The following is a 15649-nucleotide window of genomic DNA, read 5'->3' as shown; positions in this document are numbered from 1 at the left end:
TCATATTGTTTAGCTTTTCATGGTGTGTGTGTGTGTGTGTGTGTGTGTGTGTGTGTGTGTGTGTGTGTGTGTGTGTGTGTATAAGCGTGTATGTTAATTATTAACATATAATGGTGATATGAGTGATCCACCTCCATAATAGCTGCGTTACTGCGTTACTGTGTGTGAGTGTGTGTGTGTGTGTGTGTGTGTGTGTGTGTGCGCATGTTAATTATTGACATGTGATGGTGATATGAGTGATGTACTCTCTCACCCCTCCATCATAGTTGCATCACAGTGTGTGTGTGTGTGTTTGTGTGTGTGTGAGTGTGTGGGCAGTGAGCAAGTGCTATGGTGATAACAATGGTGATAAAAACATGTAGTTTAAAGAGATAAAGACACACACCCTCACACCCACACACACACACACACACACACACACACACACACACACACACACACACACACACACACACAAACACCAGTGTAAACATGTGGATCATTTCCTGTTCACCCGTGTGTGTGTTTGTGTTGGTGTGTTGGAAGACAAGATGAAAGACATAGTGCAGGTGTGCGGGTTGTGTGTGGGGTTTTTGGGGTGTGTGAGCGCGGCCGTGTCACTGCAGGTTCGATCCTGGAAAGAGTCCAGTGATGAAGGCAGCGCCATCGTCACCTCTGATTTATTTGAGAACCTGTGGATGTCCTGTGCTGTGGATTCAACCGGCCTCCACAGCTGCTGGTATTTTCCATCTTTATTTGCCTTACCAGGTATGACTGGCACACACACACACACACACACACACACACACACACACACACACACACACACACACACACACACACACACACACACAATGGTTGTAGAACAATAGATCCTCAGGCAGAATGTTCCTTGAAAGTTTAATCATGACCTGGAGGTTCTGAGTTTTCAGATCTGATGCTCAGCGTTTCCACTTTAAACACAATGAGTTACAGAACACTGAACACTGAACACTGAACACAACACTGAACACAACACTGAACACTGAACAGAACACAGAACACTGGACACTGAACACAACACAGAACACAGAACACTGAACACTGAACACAACACTGAACACTGAACACAACACAGAACACAGAACACTGAACACTGAACACTAAACAGAACATAGAACACAGAACACTGAACACTGAACACAACACTGAACACTGAACACAACACAGAACACAGAACACAGAACACTGAACACTGAACACAACACAGAACACAGAACACTGAACACTGAACACTAAACAGAACATAGAACACTGAACACTGAACACTGAACACTGAACACAACACTGAACACTGAACACAACACAGAACACTGGACACTGAACACAACACAGAACACAGAACACTGAACACTGAACACTGAACACAACACAGAACACAGAACACTGGACACTGAACACTGAACACTGAACACAACACAGAACACAGAACACAGAACACTGAACACTGAACACTGAACACTGAACACAACACAGAACACAGAACACAGAACACAGAACACAGAACACTGAACACTGAACACAACACAGAACACTGAACACAGAACACTGAACACAACACAGAACACTGAACACAACACAGAACACTGAACACAGAACACTGAACACTGAACACAACACAGAACACTGAACACAGAACACTGAACACTGAACACAACACAGAACACTGAACACAACACAGAACACTGAACACTGAACACTGAACACTGAACACAACACAGAACACAGAACACTGAACACTGAACACAACACAGAACACTGAACACAACACAGAACACTGAACACTGAACACTGAACACTGAACACAACACAGAACACAGAACACTGAACACTGAACACAACACAGAACACTGAACACAGAACACTGAACACTGTAGGTTAGGGACCGAGGAGACACAAAGGTATTTAAATGAGGTTAAAGAACAATAAAGCTCTTGAACCATGAGAAAGTCACCATGTTGATAAGATGACGCACATTCACCCAAAACTCACTGTGAAAAGAATTTAAATCATTTTAAATTCATAATAACATATTTATTTAATGATATTAATGATCAATTAAAAAGTATATAATATTTACTTCAGAATCCTTAACGCCACACTTTATTGTGTCTGGACTCTGGGGTCTTTAGTGCAATGTGACAGTTTTCTTTGTATATAATGAAATTAAATATTTGAATATTAATTAGTTCAGTATAATTTATTCATTTATATATTTATTGATGCATTTAGTCATTCTATTATTTATGTCATATATTTATTTATATCATACATATATTTCTTTATTGAATTGAACTAAAGGAGTATTCCACAGTTCTCTGTCAGCATGCATTCTGATCGAGGGTTAGTTCAGATGTTTCTCCTCAGATAGCGTGGAGGAGAACATGAGCAGATCAGAGACACAGGTGTGAGATCTGTGAGTTCTGAGGTGAGGATGATGATAAAGTTTGATGAAGAGAAGATGTTCACAGTGTTTTTTTGAACATTGTGTAAATACCTTTATTAAACTCAGACGTTGTGTTGGAGTGTTGGACTCGTCACCTTTCCCCTCGCTGTGCTGCTCCGGTTACAGGATTGTAATGTTGTATGAAGAATAAACATTAACTACAGCACAGTTATAAAACACTGCTCTATGGACATCAGTCACCTCTTTCAGTGAAGGCTTTATTCTGATTTTGTGACTTTGCAGTTTCATTCACACAAAGGCTGATCAGTCACACGTCCGGTTCACATTTTTCCTGAGATTTCTCCATCATTAATATCAGTCTACAACCAGGGCAGCAAACAGCTGAGAAACAAAACCCACAGCTGTTCACAGGACTTGAGCTCATGACTCGTCTGTCAGACGGATGATGAGCAAATATCATTTGTCAGGTTTAAAATGAGAAAAATCACACACCTTAAAAAACACTCCTCCATGAACAGGAGGATTATACTGAGATCAGGTGACACTGTAATTACACACAGCTCCACTCCAACCTACTAACCATGTGACTTCTGATGGAAACTGAACCAGAACTAATTTACAGAGTGAGCATTAAACACACTGAGACCTTTACACAACACAATCCATGATGATAATATTAAAACTGTTTCTAGATTATAAGCTTTATTTCTTCCCACAGACTCCTTAATAACTGAACTGTTCTGAGCATAACACACACACACACACACACACACACACACACACACACACACACACACACACACACACACACACACACACACACACACACACACACACACACACACACACACACACACACACACACACACACACACACACACACACACACGGGTGAACAGGAAATGATCCACATGTTTACACTGGTGAACACAACACAGAACACTGAACACTGAACACAACACAGAACACTCAGAACACATAACACACACACACACACACACACACACACACACACACACACACACACACACACACACACACACACACACACACACACACACATCACCTGTATGGACTGCACAGACCTACACCAAATACACACACTTCCAGTATACATCCATTAACCTGTTTACACAATTTTTTTGCTCTTTGCACTTACTGATGCTGTTTTGCACAAAACTTTACATTATCTCAGGGACCTGCTGCTGTAACATTGTGTTCATTCTAGTATTTACTGCACACCCAATATTGTAGAACACACAGTATTTACACTGAACACAGTATTTACACTGAACACAGTATTTACACTGAACACAGTATTTACACTGTATGTACAGAGTGTGTATGTACATATAAAACATATAATATAATATAAAACATGTAAAACATATACATACACACTATACATACACACTATACATACACACTATACATACACACTGTACATACACACTATACATACACACTGTACATACACACTGTACATACACACTATACATACACACTATACATACACACTGTACATACACACTGTACATACACACTATACATACACACTATACATACACACTGTACATACACACTATACATACACACTATACATACACACTATACATACACACTGTACATACACATTATACATACACACTATACATACACACTGTACATACACACTGTACATACACACTATACATACACACTGTAAATACACACTGTAAATACACACTATACATACACACTATACATACACACTATACATACACACTGTACATACACACTATACATACACACTGTACATACACACTGTACATACACACTATACATACACACTATACATACACACTATACATACACACTACACATACACACTACACATACACACTGTACATACACACTATACATACACACTATACATACACACTGTACATACACACTATACATACACACTGTACATACACACTACACATACACACTGTACATACACACTATACATACACACTGTACATACACACTACACATACACACTGTACATACACACTACACATACACACTACACATACACACTACACATACACACTGTACATACACACTATACATACACACTATACATACACACTGTACATACACACTATACATACACACTGTACATACACACTACACATACACACTGTACATACACACTACACATACACACTACACATACACACTACACATACACACTGTACATACACACTGTACATACACACTACACATACACACTGTACATACACACTACACATACACACTGTACATACACACTACACATACACACTACACATACACACTACACATACACACTGTACATACACACTGTACATACACACTGTACATACACACTACACATACACACTGTACATACACACTACACATACACACTACACATACACACTATACATACACACTGTACATATGTATATTTAAAGCAGCAATAACATTAACAGATGTGGGCTACATGAATAATATTAGCGGTGTATAACGGTGGTGGTAATAGCAGCAATATGAATTACAATGTTTAAATGAGGCGAACAGTTGGACTGACTGTTGACTGAGATGGGGGACTGTTTAAGAGTCTAAAAGCTGAGGGGAAGACGGAGTTCTTTAGCCTGGTTGTCCTACACTTTATACTCCTGTATCTCTGTCCTGAGGGTAGGAGTGTGAACAGTCCGTGTTGGGGGTGGGTGGGGCCTTTAACGATGGATGCAGCTCTACTTTGGACTCTGCGATGGTAAATGGTCTGCAGAGAGGGCTGTGGAGTCCTGATGATCTTCTCAGCGGTCCTCACCACTCTCTGCAGACACTGCCGTACCACGCAGTGTTGCAGCTGGTCAAGACGCTCTCAACAACACAGCTGTAGAAGTTGTGGAGGATCTTGGTTGACATGCCAAACTTCCTCAGCCTCCTCAGGAAGTACAGCCACTATTAGGCTTTCTTAACCAGCTGGGTTGTGTTCATTGTCCAGACGAGCTCCTCACTGATGTGGACTCCCAGGTATTTAAAGCTGCTCATACTCTCCACTTAAAGCTCTTGGGTAAACAGTGGCTGGTGAGTTCCCTTCTTTTTTCGCAGGTCCACTATCATTTCCTTTGTCTTGTCTGTGGACAAAGTAGGCTTCCTGTAGGCTGCTTCATTCCCGCCTGTGATACATCTTATCACTGCGGTGTCATCAGCGAACTTCAGAATGGTGTTGTTCTGGTGTGTGGCAACACAATCATGTGTGAACAGTGTGTAAAGGATAGGACTGAGAACGCAACCTTGTGGGGTGCCAGTGTTTGTGATGATTGTGTCTGATGTCCTATTTCCAATCCTAACAGACTGTGGTCTGCAGTCAGAAAGTCTAGGAGCCAGTCACAGAGTGTGGGGTGTAGTCCAAGTACAAGCAGTGTTTGGGTGAGTTTGTGAGGGATGACCGTGTTGAAGTGTAATCGAACTGTAATCAGTAAAGAGGGTCCTGGTGTAAGTGTCCTTATTTTCCAGGTGAGAGAGGGAAATATGAAGGGCAGCAGCAATGGCGTCTGAGGTGGACCTGTTGGTCCGGTACACATACTGGAGTGGGTCAGATATGTCTGGCACATGAATATGGGTTAGCATCACTCTCTCTAAGTACTTCATGGTGATTGGAGTGAGTGCTACTGGCCTGTAGTTGTTCAGGCAGAATGGTGGGCTCTTCTTGGGCAGGGGGGGTGATGGATGTGGTCTTAAAGCAGGTGGGGACAATGTATGGGGGAGAGGTTGAAGATGGAAGTGAGTACTTCAGTCAGCTCCGTAGCACAAGCTCTGAGGGCCCTCCAGGGGATGTGGTGTGGTCCTGCTGCTTTGTGGGGGTTGATTTTCCTGAACTTACTAAGTCCTTAGTGCTGACTGTGTTTTATGTAACACACTGATCCTGGAGAAACGTTGTCTCATGTCACTGTGTACTGTAACAGCTAGATATGGTTGGAATGACAATAAAAGCTTCTTGACTTGATTAATTAATTAATGCTTAAAATGCTTCAGTGTTAGTGTGTGTTCAGTGTTAGTGTGTTCAGTGTGAGTGTGTTCAGTGTTAGCGTGAGTGTGTTTAGTGTTAGTGTGTTCAGTGTGAGTGTGTTCAGTGTTAGTGTGTTCAGTGTGAGTGTGTTCAGTGTTATTGTGACCATTGTTAGTGTGTTCAGTGTTAGTGTGAGTGTGTTCAGTGTTAGTGTGTCCAATGTTAGTGTGTTCAGTGTTAGTGTGTCCAGTGTTAGTGTGAGTGTGTTCAGTGTTAGTGTGAGTGTGTTCAGTGTTAGTGTGTTCAGTGTGAGTGTGTTCAGTGTTAGTGTGTTCAGTGTGAGTGTGTTCAGTGTTAGTGTGTCAAATGTTAGTGTGTTCAGTGTTAGTGTGAGTGTGTTCAGTGTTAGTGTGTCCATTGTTAGTGTGTTCAGTGTTAGCGTGAGTGTGTTCAGTGTTAGTGTGTTCAATGTGAGTGTGTTCAGTGTTAGTGTGTCCATTGTTAGTGTGTTCAGTGTTAGTGTGTTCAATGTGAGTGTGTTCAGTGTTAGTGTGTTCATTGTTAGTGTGTTCAGTGTTAGTGTGAGTGTGTTCAGTGTTAGTGTGTTCAGTGTGAGTGTGTTCAGTGTTAGCGTGAGTGTGTTCAATGTGAGTGTGTTCAGTGTTAGTGTGTTCAGTGTTAGTGTGTCCAATGCTAGTGTGTTCAGTGTTAGTGTGAGTGTGTTCAGTGTGAGTGTGTTCAGTGTTAGTGTGTTCAGTGTTAGTGAGTGTTAGTGTGTTCAGTGTGAGTGTGAGTGTGTTCAGTGTGAGTGTGTTCAGTGTGAGTGTGTTCAGTGTTAGTGAGTGTTAGTGTGTTCAGTGTGAGTGTGAGTGTTTTCAGTGTTAGTGTGTTCAGTGTGAGTGTGAGTGTGTTCAGTGTGAGTGTGTTCAGTGTGAGTGTGTTCAGTGTTAGTGTGAGTGTGTTCAGTGTTAGTGTGTTCAGTGTGAGTGTGAGTGTGTTCAGTGTGAGTGTGTTCAGTGTTAAGTTTATGCTGCAGAAGTACACTGTTGCATTGTAGTATTAATGCAATGCATATGAGACTCTCACTGGGATTTAAGTGTGTGTGCTGAGGTGTGATACTGAATCTAAATGTGTGTATTGAGGTGTTAATGTGTGTGTGTGTGTGTGTGTGTGTGTGTGTGTGTGTGTGTGTGTGTGTGTGTGTGTGTGTGTGTGTGTGTGTGTGTGTGGGTGTGTTCAGGTTTTGTTCAGGCATGTCGTGCACTTATGATCACCTCCATTGTGTTGGGAACGTTTGGTCTCATCTTCACACTAGTTGGAATGCAGTGTTCCAAAATCGGTGGAGAGAACTACACAATGAAGGGACGAATCGCTGCCCTTGGAGGAGTGTTCTTCATCCTGCAGGGTACTTAACACATGCACCTAACACCTAACACCTAACACTCTAACACTCTAACACCTAACACCTAACACTCTAACACTCTAACACTTAACACTCTAACACCTAACACCTAACACTCTACCACCTAACACCTAACACCTAACACTCTAACACTCTAACACCTAACACTCTAACACTCTAACACCTAACACTCTAACACCTAACACTTAACACCTAACACCTAACACTCTAACACCTAACACTCTAACACCTAACACTTAACACCTAACACCTAACACTCTAACACCTAATACCTAACACTCTAACACCTAACACCTAACACTCTAACACCTAACACCTAACACCTAACACTCTAACACCTAACTCTCTAACACCTAACACCTAACACCTAACACTCTAACACTCTAACACCTAACACTCTAACACTTAACACCCTAACACCTAACACTCTAACACTCTAACACTCTAACACTTAACACCTAACACCTAACACTCTAACACCTAACACCTAACACCTAACACCTAACACTTAACACCTAACACTCTAACACCTAACACTCTAACACTCTAACACTCTAACACTCTAACACTTAACACCTAACACTCTAACACTCTAACACCTAACACCTAACACCTAACACTCTAACACCTAACACTCTAACACCTAACACTCTAACACTCTAACACCTAACACCTAACACCTAACATTCTAACACTCTAACACCTAACACTCTAACACCTAACACCTAACACCTAACACCTAACACTCTAACACTCTAACACCTAACACCTAACACTCTAACACCTAACACTCTAACACTCTAACACCTAACACTCTAACACTTAACACCTAACACTCTAACACCTAACACTCTAACACTCTAACACTTAACACCTAACACTCTAACACCTAACACTCTAACACTTAACACCTAACACCTAACACTCTAACACCTAACACCTAACACTCTAACACCTAACACCTAACACTCTAACACCTAACACCTAACACCTAACACTCTAACACCTAACACCTAACACCTAACACTCTAACACCTAACACTCTAACACCTAACACTCTAACACCTAACACCTAACACTCTAACACCTAACACCTAACACCTAACACCTAACACTCTAACACCTAACACTCTGACACCTAACACTCTAACCAACACTAGCAAAGTAAATAAAGTGTACATGAAGGGCACTAGGTGAGAAATGACCACTAAAGAAGTGTATATATCGTATTAGAACATCACCTGCAGCACAGATCATTTACAGATCATCAATAGAGTTCACTAGAGATCTCTCTGGGTCTCTCTCACACACACACACACACACACACACACACACACACACACACACACACACACACACACACACACACACACACACACACACACACAATGTGTTCTTTTGGAGATGATGTAATGTTTATATTATGTGATTGTGTGTCTGTTTGTGTGTGTTCTTGGTGTGTGTGAGAGTGTGTGTAACATGTTGTTGTGTTTCTGCAGGTGTGTGTACAATGATCGCCGTGTCGTGGTACGCTTCCAACATCACACAGCAGTTCTACAACCCACTGTACAACGGAATCAAGTGAGTGTGAGTGAGCTGATGATGGCAATGGTGTGTGTGTGTGTGTGTGTGTGTGTGTGTGTGTGTGTGTGTGTGTGTGTGTGTGTGTGTGTGTGTGTGTGTGTGTGTTTGTGTGTGTGTGTGTGTGTGTGTGTGTGTGTGTAATGATAATGATTTTATATACATGTGTGTTGCAGGTTTGAGCTTGGAGACGGTTTGTATATTGGCTGGTGTTCAGCAACACTTGCACTAATTGGTGGATGCTGTTTACTGTGTGTGTGTGGAAACAACAGTAGAGTGGGGAGAATGTGATTTTATCACATACACACACACACATTTGGTTTAACAGGAGTCACAATTACACTCAGTAAGATGTCAAACTTGACACGAAAAATCACATTTTTTAAATAAATGAAATGAAATAAAAACAAGAAGGAGAGCAAAACAAAAAACAACTGAGAAAATAAAATAAAATAAAATTCTTTCTGTGAATATAGAAGCTTTAAAGAACAGTAATATTAAATCTGCAGTCTGAAACACAGCTGTTAATAATAATAATAATAATAATAATAATAATAATAATAATTATTATTATTATTATTATTATTATTATTGTTGTTGTTGTTTTAATTATTTTCTTTAGTATATTTTATTTATTATTTCTTTTCTATTTGTTTCTGATTCTGTTATTTATGGTCCTTTATGTTCTTATTTGTAATGAATAAAATGTTGTAGTTCACATCTCTAACCCTGACCTGCTCCTGTCTACTCGTCTTTTGTTCTTTTTGTCCATTATTTTGAGTTTCCGCTCGTCTTGTTCTGGTCTCTGGGGATCACACAAATGTGTTCACACGAAAGCTCAGACTGGACTGTATAGAAAAGTAGAGATAACAGATATTAGTGAAAAATAATCCATTGTGTTCGACTCCTCTACGGATGGCTTTGTGTTGTGACAGAATGATAAAGTGTTCAGGAGAAAAGACTTCTGTGATGTCACACGTGTGTGTGTGTGTGTGTGTGTGTGTGTGTGTGTTTACTGCACTCCAGAAAGTAGTCCATGTGCAATTAATAATATATAGTTGTGAATAGTTCATTGTGGAATCGTCTCGTCACTGTGTTTTATTACTAGTCATCATCACACCAGTAACATAACACTGACAGATTAGAGCCCATGTAGGCGTCACACAAGAAAAGTGAGAACTTCCCACGGGGTTTTTCTCACTATCAACAATTTGGAGCAAACAGAAACCATTCAGAAGACGAGGTCCGACAAACACTTTCTGTGTTTTCATACCTTTAGATTAATGTCTCATTTACAGGCTTTTTGTAGTAACCCTGAATTATTTGTAAGACTATCGGTGCTTTACCTGAACACTGCTCTCGACACCGTGGTGTAAACGAACACAAGACCTGGAGAATAAACTGCAGATTAAACAGTGATGTGTGTTTATACACCGTGTTCCACCATCTGCCCTTTTGCCCTGTCCACCTGCGACATGTTTTCCGGGTCACAGCACCGATGGAATGGCTTTTGTCCAGTGCACCTGTACATTTGAGCTGGAAAACGTTTCCCTGTAATCTCTACACCACTCTCACAACAATCCAACAATGTGACTCATCCTGATGACTGTTCCTATACTCGTGTCTCGCTCTCTTCTGCTGTAGATGGTTCCACACAGACCCACTGAGGAGTTACACTTCCCCAAACATGTTTCTGTTCAAACTTCACCTGATTCTGTAGATGTGTATGTAAGAGCTGCTGCTGTGGTCATGAAGACTGTTTTCATACTGACGTCCCATACACACTCTCACTACTGTCTCTCTTTACACACCTGAATACACTAATGATTTAGATTCACACTGTGTGGTGTCTCCAAGATGAGGATGGATTCCTGCTTCCTCTCAAAGTTTCTTTCTCATGTCGTCTCAGGAGGATCTTTATCTCTTTCCTCGACACTGGCTTGTTCATTACAGATTTTATTTCAGCTGGATTTCTGTAAAACTGCACCGTGGCAATGTTTAATGTGCAACAGAAATATTCTGACACTGAATTGAATTGAATTCAGAACATTTATATAGTTTTTCCATAAAGAGAGAAAGGAAGCAAATAATCTGTAACATTCCATACACAAAACACCTTTAGGGAAACTTTTTGCCAGGAAAAAATAGGTTAAAGATTATTTATTTATTTATTGTTGATTTTTTTTTTTTTTTGTAGTAAATAAGGGTTTGAAAGGTTGTAGGGTTTTTAAGGGTTTCCACCAAACAACATCCCTACACATCCCTTATGGTGGGTCAGTGGGCATCGAACACAGACGAGTGAGTGAATTATTTACTTCAGCTGAATAAATATTCATTACAACAAAAAGATGCTTTTATCTTTCATTTTATTATTTATTGATTTCATTTGATTTACACAGAGCACATTCTCCTCACACCACCAGGGTTGGGGTTCGATTTCCACCTCCGTGTTGTGTGTGTGGAGTTTGCATGTTCTCCCCGTGCCTCGGGGGTTTCCTCCGGGTACTCCGGTTTCCTCCCCCGGTCCAAAGACATGCATGGTAGGTTGATTGGCATCTCTGGAAAATTGTCCGTAGTGTGTGAGTGTGTGTGTGAATGAGTGTGTGTGTGTGCCCTGTGATGGGTTGGCACTCTGTCCAGGGTGTATCCTGCCTCGATGCCCGATGACACCTGAGATAGGCACAGGCTCCCCGTGACCCGAGAAGTTCGGATAAGCGGTAGAAGATGAGTGAGTGAGTGATTTACACAGCTGTAATCTGTTCTGACACAAGACACCAGGTCTGAGTCTGAAAACCTCTTTAGTTTGGTTTGAAGGAATTACATTGAAATATTGTTAGTTCTAATGAAGTGTTTATATGTTTATGGATGTACAGTCATGAGTCTCAGCATGAAGAGGAGGAACAGTCCAGGAAACGAGGTTCTCATTTAGAGCGCTGTAACTGAGCATGTCATCAGATACGGCAGAACAGAGTGACCTAGTGAAGACGCCGATTGTCCGAGTCCTGGGAGTGCAGCAGCAGCTTATCCTCCACACCTCTCTCCATTCTCCATCCTGAATACCTACTACACCCAAATCCAGGCCTATTGTCCTGTCTATGTCCACAGCAACACTCACACTTTATTACTCAGTTAATAATATGACAAATGAACACAAAGCCTCATTTCAATACTGAGAGCTCCTGCTTTATAAATGCAACACAAAATAAAAACTTTGCAATAAATACATTTAAAGTTGGAAAAACTAAGTAGCTCCATTTATATATCCATGTTTGTGTTCTTGGTTATTCTACATTATCATTATAATGAACCTTCATCTCATAAACACAGAAATCTAGACAACAAACGGAGAATTTGGTGGTAAATAAATGTAAACCAGGAGGTAAGCAAACGAATCTAAGTAAAATGACCTTGGTGAGATTAATTAATGCTTCCTCAAGTTTTACTGCCCAATAAGACCTGTGTGAAGGAGACAATAACAGCGCAGACTTAAAGACCAGACAGGAAGTGAGGACAGTTATAGAGGAAGTTTGTTACACTATAAACTGGGAGATTGGGATTTATGTGTATATGTGACGGAGAGCAACACATTTCCTTCTGTACACCAAACACCTTTCTGATCTGTCTGAGATCATAGATCATATTTGATCATATAAAAGTCCATCACTAGAACATAAAGAGATGTATTCCCTCTAAACTAAAACACACTCAAACACACTCTGCCAACAGCAGTCCCTGAAAGTCCCAGCCTTCATAAACACTGTCTGAAGTCCTGCTTCTCCACTAACACTCTACTCCTTGTCCTCTGAGGTCCTGCTGTTTACTGAACCCCCCACACCTTCCCCTGTGGAGACCTACAACCCTGGTTCTTAAACACATCACATTTGCCCACACTTGTTCCTCAGGCTGCTGCACATCTGCTAGTCTCTGTGAGCTCACAGCCTCCAGATCCACTGCTGATCTCATGGTTCTGGTGCTTCGTTCTTTACTCTTGGTTTTCTGAGCTTTCTGGCTGTGACCTGTTCTGGTTACTTGATGTACATATGAATTTGCTTGGTGTTTGTGTTAGTCCTAAGATTATATTAATGCAACACACAATTCAAGAAACTGTGATTCATGTTTCAGTGCAAAAGTTCTGATTCTTTCTGATTAAAAGTGATTTTCATTGAAGGCTTCACAAAACCTGAGACTTTTTAAAGACTTATTGTAATGTTCCTGGGTGAATTATACGGCTGGACTAGCCCACAATCACACACACACACACACACACACACACACACACACACACACACACACACACACACACACACACACACACACACACACACACGCACACACACACACACGCACCGTACACTCGGGCTCATTAGCAGTGCTGAATACACCGAGCTGCAGAAGAACAGAACAGAAGTGGAAGATAATGAAAGAGTCTCTGCAGATTGTTGCACTTTTTCTGGGTTTCCTCGGCAGTGTGACTGCGTTCATTTCTATACACCATCACACCTGGAAAGTGTCCACTGATTATGGCAACGTTATTGTCACCTCCAACATCTTTGAGAACCTGTGGATGTCCTGTGCTGAGGATTCAACTGGCATTTACGACTGCTGGTATTTCTCATCGTTACTGGCTTTACCAGGTAGGGCAACGATATTAATAATAATAATAATAATAATAATAATAATAATAATAATAATAATAATAATAATAATAATAATAATAATATTTAGTCTTCTCTACCGTTTAGAACTAACTGCTTTTGCACCTTTCCAATTAATCATCCAATCAAGTCACTGTGTTTATTGTGATGTTTTTGAAAAAAATAATAACAGATTAAAAATTAGTGAACAAAATCCTTACTTATTGTAAATGAAGCTCAGTGTTGTTGTATAGAAGTGCTGATAGATGTGTCTGATGTTTTTATGTGTAAAAACTGGTGAGCTGAAAGAAGGAGGGAGGAGTGTTAATTCTCCTGAGGTGGAGGTGGAGGTGGTGAATTGTTCTCCATGTCAGAGTCTCTTACAAACATCAGTGTGTTGCGGTGTGGAGACATTAACATTGGGTTAATTCCTCTCCATCAGAGTGATGCTACAGCGTCGATAAATGCTCAGGTGTAATATTTAATAATAATTTTAATAATAATTTTAATGAGTTGCATGAGCTAAGTAAAGCTTAGAGATGGTGAACGCTGCGGTTGAGGTGATGGCTTTTCTCCTGGGCTTTGCGGCATGGGTCATGTCCGGTATTGTCATTCCGTATCGCTTCTGGAAGATTTCCACCATGGATGGGAATGTCATCACTGCATCCATCGTCTATGAGAACTTATGGATGTCCTGTGCTACTGATTCCACCGGAGTGCACAACTGCAGAGAGTTTCCTTCCATGCTTGGCCTCGCTGGTACGGACTGTTTAACACGGTCTACTTAACACTAACTGCTTAACACTGTCTACACTTTACTCTTATTAGTCTATTACTTATAACTCTCTCTCTCTCTGTATCTCTCTGTATCTCTCTCTCTCCCTCTCTCTTTATATGTAATAATTTACACCTTCCATTGTAATACACCTGTAATAGAGCTGTAATACACCTGTAATAGAGCTGTAATACACCTGTAATACACCTGAAATAGAGCTGTAATACACCTGTAATACACCTGTTATACACCTGTTATACACTTGTAATACACCTGTAATACACCTGTAATAGAGCTGTAATACACCTGTAATACACCTGAAATAGAGCTGTAATACACCTGTAATAGAGCTGTAATACACCTGTAATAGAGCTGTAATACACCTGTAATAGAGCTGTAATACACCTGTAATACACCTGAAATAGAGCTGTAATACACCTGTTATACACTTGTAATACACCTGTAATAAAGCTGTAATAGAGCTGTAATACACCTGTAATAGACCTGTAATACAGCTGTAATACACCTGTAATAGAGCTGTAATACACCTGTAATAGAGCTGTAATACACCTGTAATACACCTGTAATAGAGCTGTAATACACCTGTAATACACCTGTAATAGAGCTGTAATACACCTGTAATAGAGCTGTAATACACCTGTAATACACCTGCTCATTCTTTATTAGATTAGAATTTGATATAACAGTAACTGAAGCTCTTGATCTGTAATTTATACATAGTGCTGCTTTGTGATTGGCTGATTATTTAACTACTGAATTTACAGTTTATATTTTCTGTGTAAAA

At 40.5% G+C, this 15649-nt stretch overlaps 2 protein-coding genes across 3 annotated transcripts in view; both read left to right on the top strand.

Annotated features, from left to right (window-relative positions):
- The first annotated feature begins 444 nt into the window (after positions 1-444).
- LOC113663962 (claudin-15-like) lies at positions 445-10182 on the top strand. 2 transcript variants are annotated; one of them, XM_027179462.2, is made up of 4 exons: positions 445-747; positions 7672-7836; positions 9354-9435; positions 9612-10165. In XM_027179462.2, the coding sequence occupies exons 1-4, from the start codon at positions 531-533 to the stop codon at positions 9724-9726; spliced, it is 579 nt and encodes a 192-aa protein (XP_027035263.1). In that variant the 5' UTR covers positions 445-530; the 3' UTR covers positions 9727-10165. The 2 variants fall into 2 exon arrangements, with proteins under 2 accessions (XP_027035263.1, XP_027035264.1); XM_027179463.2 differs by having other exon boundaries at positions 446-747; positions 9354-9441; positions 9612-10182.
- Positions 10183-12104: 1922 nt separating this feature from the next.
- Positions 12105-15649, top strand: part of LOC113663975 (claudin-15-like) — an 8357-nt gene continuing 4812 nt past the window's right edge. The window contains exon 1 of the mRNA XM_027179533.2: positions 12105-14069. Within this exon, the coding sequence (XP_027035334.1) occupies positions 13853-14069 (217 nt within the window). The 5' untranslated portion in view covers positions 12105-13852. The remainder of the gene's footprint in view (positions 14070-15649) is intronic.

Source organism: Tachysurus fulvidraco, chromosome 26 (assembly GCF_022655615.1).
Source record: "Tachysurus fulvidraco isolate hzauxx_2018 chromosome 26, HZAU_PFXX_2.0, whole genome shotgun sequence".
Taxonomy (NCBI): domain Eukaryota; kingdom Metazoa; phylum Chordata; class Actinopteri; order Siluriformes; family Bagridae; genus Tachysurus; species Tachysurus fulvidraco.
This window is presented reverse-complemented; position numbering and strand designations above follow the sequence as displayed.

What these genes read in the sequence shown, in the direction of transcription:
- LOC113663962 (XM_027179462.2), top strand. Translation starts at nt 531, where the DNA reads ATGAAAGACATAGTGCAGGTGTGCGGGTTGTGTGTGGGGTTTTTGGGG. An exon ending in AGTGTTCTTCATCCTGCAGG is followed by an intron (nt 7,837 to 9,353) that starts GTACTTAACACA and finishes GTGTTTCTGCAG; the next exon opens with GTGTGTGTACAATGATCGCC. An exon ending in CCACTGTACAACGGAATCAA is followed by an intron (nt 9,436 to 9,611) that starts GTGAGTGTGAGT and finishes TGTGTGTTGCAG; the next exon opens with GTTTGAGCTTGGAGACGGTT.